The sequence below is a fragment of the Sinocyclocheilus anshuiensis genome, unplaced genomic scaffold, assembly GCF_001515605.1.
Source record: "Sinocyclocheilus anshuiensis isolate Anshui unplaced genomic scaffold, SAMN03320099.WGS_v1.1 scaffold1393, whole genome shotgun sequence".
Taxonomy (NCBI): domain Eukaryota; kingdom Metazoa; phylum Chordata; class Actinopteri; order Cypriniformes; family Cyprinidae; genus Sinocyclocheilus; species Sinocyclocheilus anshuiensis.
The window spans coordinates 952426-960007 of record NW_015548343.1 but is presented as its reverse complement, the minus strand read 5'-3'; the positions used below and the strand labels follow the sequence as shown (position 1 = coordinate 960007).

The 7582-nt window shown below is 38.3% G+C and overlaps 2 protein-coding genes across 2 annotated transcripts in view; both read left to right on the top strand.

The window, feature by feature from the left end:
* Positions 1-2438, top strand: part of LOC107656576 (fibrocystin-L-like) — a 36861-nt gene extending 34423 nt beyond the window's left edge. The window contains exons 68-73 of the mRNA XM_016444468.1: positions 501-597; positions 703-864; positions 1482-1483; positions 1600-1746; positions 1856-2009; positions 2108-2438. Coding sequence (XP_016299954.1) covers positions 501-597; positions 703-864; positions 1482-1483; positions 1600-1746; positions 1856-2009; positions 2108-2322 — 777 coding nt within the window. The 3' untranslated portion in view covers positions 2323-2438. The remainder of the gene's footprint in view (positions 1-500; positions 598-702; positions 865-1481; positions 1484-1599; positions 1747-1855; positions 2010-2107) is intronic.
* Positions 2439-4366: 1928 nt separating this feature from the next.
* On the top strand, positions 4367-6120 carry LOC107656597 (growth/differentiation factor 6-B-like). Its single transcript, XM_016444491.1, has 2 exons — positions 4367-4730; positions 5246-6120. The coding sequence occupies exons 1-2, from the start codon at positions 4367-4369 to the stop codon at positions 6118-6120; spliced, it is 1239 nt and encodes a 412-aa protein (XP_016299977.1).
* Positions 6121-7582: the final 1462 nt, after the last annotated feature.

The following is a 7582-nucleotide window of genomic DNA, read 5'->3' as shown; positions in this document are numbered from 1 at the left end:
TTTTTTTTTTTTTTTTTTTTAAATCATCACTCCAGGGTGCCCTGATTGTGGGCAGCAGCCCCAACTTCAACTGTTTTGACCGTCTATCTACAACTATGACCTACGTTGATCTCAGCAGAAGTCACAAGGCCCCACGCCCTCCTAATGGTACAATACATATTATAGAATCATCCATTTACAACTGAATACATTCCATATAATTGATCCATTTTCTAAACTAATTCTAACTGCATTTTTTGTGTTCAACAGGTGGCAGGTCTGGAATTTGCTGGCCGACGTTTGAATCGGCTCATAACAATGGACCACAAAAACCTCTCACTGGACTGATGAGCTACAATGCCATAGCTGGTCTGATGACAGTCTCTGGTGAGTCTGATTCCCTCAAAATGTGTATGAATCTCCAGTTTAAACAGTCAAAGATGATGTCATTATACAAAAAAAAAATATTTACCATCTTTTTTCTTTTTGACCTCAGACACAACTTTTGTTGGGTTCAGGAGTGTGTGCTCGTCATAGAAAGTCTGGATGCAGACACAGAAACCAGGCGTCTTTCACCTGTAGCCATCCTGGGGGACAAATATGTGGATTTGATCAACGGTATGACTCTTAACTCCCCTCATTCTGCTAATTATCATCTACCATAAGCAGAAAAAGGTGTGTATTAATGAGTTTTAAAAACTTACTGTGAATATCTTGTCACAGGCCCACAAGACCACGGCTGGTGCGCTGGTTACACGTGTCAGAAGCGAGTATCTCTATTCCACGCCATTGTTACCACCAATAAGTCCTTTGACATCTATTTCACCAGCACAACACCACAGAAGCTGAGACTTATGCTGCTAAATGCTGGACTTACAGAGGTTAGTCAGTAAGATGGATTATACCAGGGCTGTCCAAACTCGGTCCTGGAGGGCCAGAAATTACATGTTCATGACCAACCCGGGAAATGAGGATCTACAACATCCAATCAGTGTTGAGAGGATTTCCAAGATAAACAGCACAGAGGACTCTCTAGCATTCATTCATCGGCCTGATCTGGGGTAAACTGAATACAACTAGCAGTACACAAATAGAAGGGATTTCTCCCACTCAGAATTGCACATTGGTACACTTATTAATGCAACAGCATGTCACCATGAGTTCACCATGTTAAACAGCGTTAATAGACTATAGACCAGGGGTGCCCAAACTCGGTCCTGGAGGGCCGGTGTCCTGAAGAGTTTAGCTCCAACCCCAATTAAACACGCCCTCCAGGACCGAGTTTGGACAGCCCTGGATTATACAGTACTGACAGTAGACACACAGCATTTACAGGTCACACAAAATTTAGAACAATAAAAGATTAAAAATTATTTAATTGGTTTTATTCTTATTTATAATTTGTCTGTTATCGGGTTACATTGAGGCACTTACAATGGAAGTGAATGGGGCCAATTCATAAACATGAAAATACTCACCATTTTCATTAGTATTGTCACAAGATGTGAACAGTATGAGTGTTAACTGATTTTAGTGTAAAAAAAAAAAAAAAACTCGCTAATCTGTGTAAAATTTTGTCTTATTTTACAATTTTGTTGTCATGGCAATGCAACACCTCAGGTGGCCACTCAGGAGGTGACCCGTGATGACCAGCAGGTGGAGACAGTCAGGACGGTATCGTCCCTGGTGGTGGTGGTCCAGCCCGTGGTGGGATTGTCCCCCGGGCCCCTCAGCGTGCAGCCCAGCATCATGGCTGTGGATGCAGCGGTGAGAGAGACGCTTCCTGATTTCATTAAGAATACCTGAAACTGTAATTTTCAGGTGATTACTAGGAAACTGCACCTGGTATCGAGTATCTTTGCGTGTCTGTTTTCAGAGTGACTGCGTGTCTGTGGGGGTGACGACTCTGACCATGTCAGCTGTGCTCAAAGATGCTAATGGGAATCCAGCAGAGGGACTTCATGGAAACACCACCATCCCATTCAGTGACTGCTGGGCCAATTACACTGATTTAGCCATCTTTACAAGTGGTGGGTAGCCTTAGTTATACAAATACAATTTTTTGTATTGCTGTCACTTGTTATTTTAAGTGTTTACAGTCATTTCTCTCCCTGTACCTCTTTTACAGGTGAGAACTTGAAGTTGGCCTTTACTTTGAGTGAATGGAAGGCTGAGTCCAGATCTTTCACACTCAGAACAGCTACAACGCCATCTTCTGTGGTCGTCACTACGGAGGATGATGACTTCCCCAGCAGCTTTGACTCCAGCCCAACTGTCTTGTCAGAGTCTGTGTATCTGCTCATGCTGTTGTGTGGTCTACTCCTACTGCTCATGAGACCCTAAATAATCACAACACACAGTGCACTCTCATAAATATATTCTATTGTCTTCTAATGATTTGCCTTTGTCTATATACTACTGTTTTCCCATATGATCATTATCTGTAAGCTACAACTATAAATTCTGAACACATTCACTCATAATAACTGTAGAACAAAAACAACTGTTACTTTGAACAAAATTAAATATTTAAATCTATTCCTTTTACTATGAAATATATATTTATATGCTTTCTTATATGCTTAATAAAATTTCAAGTTCTTCCATACGTGTTGTTTTTCCATATACAGGCGTACTTTTCCATTTCCTTTAAAGTCAGCCAGAAAATGGATGTTGCGATTGTCTGTTCTTGCCTACTCTAACATACTGCATACTGTATCTCCGGAAACTGCTTCTTGAATGAGAGAAAGAAAAAAAAAGTAGGACGGGACTTGATTTTATCCATCAAGAAATTATTGGATCAGATTATGAGAGCACATTAATTTTAATAAAAATGAAGTGCACAGATTAAATAATGTAAAATAAACACTGCAATATTCCATAAAAAAATAAGAATTGCAAGTTTTGATTTCATGGTGATTTTAAATGTCTACAAACAATGTCCAAGAAGTACTACATGCTTAACAGGACAATTCAGTCCTTTAAAAAAACCAAAAACATTAAGACACATTTAATTCGTATCACATCTCATATCAGCATTCTGGGGTGGAAATAACATTTTAAATATTTTTGAATATTCTATTCATTCATCTTGCCAAGGTTAATTTCATAATATTTTATGTATCCATAGTTACATAGTTACACAAAATTATGCACAAAATATTCAGTAAGTGGTAATTATCTTAATATTCCTTTGTTTTACTCACACAGCACGTCTCCTGTTTCAGTTTGAAACTCCTCATCTCTGTTTGAATCTGACTAAAACATTTCTTACTTGTCGGGCCCCCAATTGTAACAAAAAAACATAACAAATGCCCCTAGATTTGACCTCGAAGCCACATCAATTATTCCATCTGCCACAGTTAAACCCTTAGGTATCATTCTTGACTCTTCTCTAAACCTAGATGCTTATATTAGTAAGCTCTCCAAAGCTGCATTTTTTCAACTTCGCCGTATTGCCAAACGCCGTTCCTTCATCAGTCCAAAAGATGCTGAATTACTAGTAGGCTACATGCTTTAATCACATCCCGCCTTGATTACCGTAACACTATTTTTTTCCGGATTACCAGTATCCATCTCTCGATTGCAATATATTCAAAATTCTGCTGCGAGAATGCTAACTTATACTAAACGTTCTGCACATATCACTCATATTCTATTCAACCTCCACTGGCTGCCTGTGTCCTCTCGTATCATTTATACAATTCTTCTGCTTACCTTTAAATCACTCAGAGAGAGAGAGAGAGAGAGAGAGAGAGAGAGAGAGAGAGACTATTTGCCATTCACATTGAGCTTAAAAGGATATTAAAAACTTGAAAAAAACAAATCCGTAGTTTTCTTTTTTTTTCGATTGTGGTTCGTATTCTACATAGCAGTTACATCAGTGACCTTGGTTCTAATATTAAAACCTTATAATAATTTAATAATAATTTATGCATTTAGCAGACGCTTTTATCCACTTACAGTGCATTCAGGCTATACATTTTTTACCAGTATAATAAATAATTATAATATAAAACATGACTACTTATAAATGTTTTACTGTAAAAATCGCGCATATTAAAATGTGTGCAGACATGGAGGACAGTAGCATCACCTGAAAGCTGGGTAGGAGGCAGATATCTTTAACGTGTTGTTTGGATTGAGTTGAGCTAATAATGTCATGACGGTACTTAAGGAGGCTGTTCTTCAGAGGAGCTGCTCTCAGTCTGGGCTCCTCCACACACACACACACACACACACACACACACACACCTGAGATGGGTGAGAGACGCTCTCAGTCTTGGCTCCTCCACACACACACACACACACACACACACACACACACACGTGATGTGTTCGTGTTTTTCCCAAGCAGGTCCTTCTTTTTTTCTTGTGCATTTACAGGATGTGTGCTTATGGAGCGTCTGGGGTATTTTTGACTTTTACGCTACTTTTGCATTTTCTTTGTGTTCACTCAATAAATCCTCGGTTTCCAATCGCATCCATGAAAGTGACCAAGACTGTTCCTGCTGCTGATGGCCACAGGAGAGCCAAATACGGCAAAAGTATTCTGTCAGCATCACCGTTATCAGGAGACGTGTATGACGTGCAGTCACAGCGGGCGATCAAGGACGCAACTGAACCTCATGATTACATGATCTCCATCTACAAGACCTTTTCCTCGGCTGAGAAACTGGGACTGAACGCGAGTTTTTTCCGCTCGTCAAAAGCAGCAAACACCATAACGAGTTTCGTGGACGATGGTCAAGGTTAGTTATTTCTTTATTACTTAATTTCGGATTTAAAATTCTTTGTTTGCTCCGAGATTGTTTCCCTTTTCAACGAGAGTCAGAATTACAGTACAGGTGCGTTTGAGATGGAAAAATACTGTTTCTTATTACACAATGTACGACAAAAAAATCTTTTAGGAATGAATGGGTGAAGTGTCATAACGCTAAAGGGACTGGGAACAATCCTAATTAAATAATATTAAATAATAAATAAAGCAAGTCCCGAAAGAAAGAGTAAACAAAGTTCAATACGAGACATTGAAAGAAACAGTCTAGAATTAATGTTTTTTTCATTTGTTTAACTTTTCATTCTTTTTAATCTAAAATAAAAACAAAGCAATCAATCAAGAATGAAGGAAGAAAATAAATTTCAACAAGATATCCTAGTTGATTGAAACATTCTTCTTCTTCTGCATTCATGTTTAATATGCTTCTCTAAACTGTCTAAATACTATACAGCCACTGTCACTAAACATTTGTGCTCTTTGTTCCAGATGACCTTTCAAACTCCCCACTGTGGAGACAGAAATACTTATTCGATGTATCGATTCTTACTGAGAATGTGGAGCTCTTGGGTGCTGAACTGAGGATATACACAAAGATCTCCGGAAGCTTCCGAGCATCTGAGACGGGCCCAGTGGAGATACAGTTGCTCTCCTGCCAGTCGCACGCCGTCCTTGATTCCAAAACCTTGGATCTGGAGGATGCGCATAAACCAAAATGGGAGGTTTTTGACGTATGGGAGATTTTTAAGGAACGTCACCGCCACTCACACGGGACGCGCTTCTGTTTAGAGCTCAAGGCGACGCTCGATAATCCTGAGAGGGAAATCAACTTGCAATATCTTGGATTTCACAGACATGGCCGCCCGCAACTAAAGAAAGCCATATTGGTTGTTTTCACAAGGTCAAAAAAGAGACAAAGCCTTTTCTACGAAAAGAGGGAGAAGATTAAACTGTGGGGTCTGGATAAAGGACCTCACTCAAAGTCTCGACGGAGAAGACGGACCACTTTACCCAACCGCCACGGCAAGAGGCACGGCAAAAAGTCCAAATCTAGGTGCAGCAAAAAACCCTTGCATGTGAACTTCAGGGAGTTGGGTTGGGACGACTGGATAATCGCTCCCTTAGACTATGAGGCCTATCACTGTGAGGGCATGTGTGACTTCCCCCTCCGGTCTCACCTGGAGCCAACCAATCATGCCATCATACAAACTCTCATGAACTCCATGAACCCCAGCAACATGCCGCCCAGCTGTTGCGTCCCGTCCAAACTCAGTCCCATCAGCATCCTGTACATCGACGCAGGAAATAACGTCGTATACAAGCAGTATGAGGACATGGTGGTGGAGTCCTGTGGCTGCAGGTGATTGTGAATGTCTGATTTCCTGATCTGCCTTCAGAACACTAGTGGAAGCCTTAGCTGAAATGCTATACTGTAAATCACTTCTGGAAATACGATTTTGGACTGGAATCAAGCACAAAAACATTGTTACATCACTCTTAGTTCCATTTCACTGGTTCATTCCTACAACACATTCCTGCTTTATAGCTGAATTTTATGGACTGATATGTAAATTATTTTTTTTATTGTACAGGTACAAATTTAAATTTATGTTCAGTTACACTAAGTTATTTTCTCTAAGTGCCATCATTTATTCAGTAATAATGTTTCACACATATAATAAGCTATTTTAGTTTTTGTATCTACCTCATTGTACAAATTATGTTACTGTGTAAATGTTTTCCATTGAGAGATTAACATCTTGAAAGGTTTTGTAAATATTTTATTAGAAGTACGAACCACATTATTCCTTCAATAAAATACCACAAAATGAAATATATTAGTTAAATATTCCTTCTTGAATATTACCTTTTTGTTATTGCTTGTACAAGTACTGAACTGAATTACTATTAGATGCATAATAATAAAGAGTAATGAATGTTTTTAAAATATGAATATTTAATAATTGGACAAATAATTTTAATGTATACACTAACGTTGAAAAGGTTGGGGTCAGCAAGATTTTTAAAAAATAATTTATTACTTTTATTCAGCAAGGACACATTAAATTGATTAAAATCGACAGTTATAATGTTACAAAAGATTCCTATTTTAAATCATTTCAAACTATTTCTATTCATTAAAAAATCCTGAAAAAATGTGTTATGATTTACACTAAAATATTAAGCAGCACAACTGTTTTTAACATTGATAATAATAATAAATGTTTCTTGAGCAGCAAATCAACATATCTGAATGATTTCTGAAGGATCATGTGACACTGAAGACTGGTGTAATGATACTGAAAATTCAGCTTTGCATCACAGGAATAAATTACATTTTAAAATATATTAAAATAGAAAAGAGTAATTTAAAATGGTAATAATATATAATATTGTGTGTGTGTGTGTGTGTGCGCGTGTGCATTTTTGTGACATATGAGGATACAAATTTGTATAATGACATTGGTATGACATACAGTATCTCACAGAAGTGAGTACACCCCTCACGAAGCTCTGGTGAACTCCATGCCCAAGAGGGTTAAGGCAGTGCTGGAAAATAATGGTGGCCACACAAAATATTGACACTTTGGGCCCAATTTGGACATCAGTGTACTCACTTTTGTGGCCAGCGGTTTAGACATTAAATGGCTGTGTGTTGACTTATTTTGAGGGGACAGCAAATTTACACTGTTATACAAGCTGTACACTCACTACTTTACATTGTAGCAAAGTGTCGTTTCTTCAGTGTTGTTACATGAAAAGATATAATAAAATATTTACAAAAATGTGAGGGGTGTACTCACTTCTGTGAGATACTGTATATAT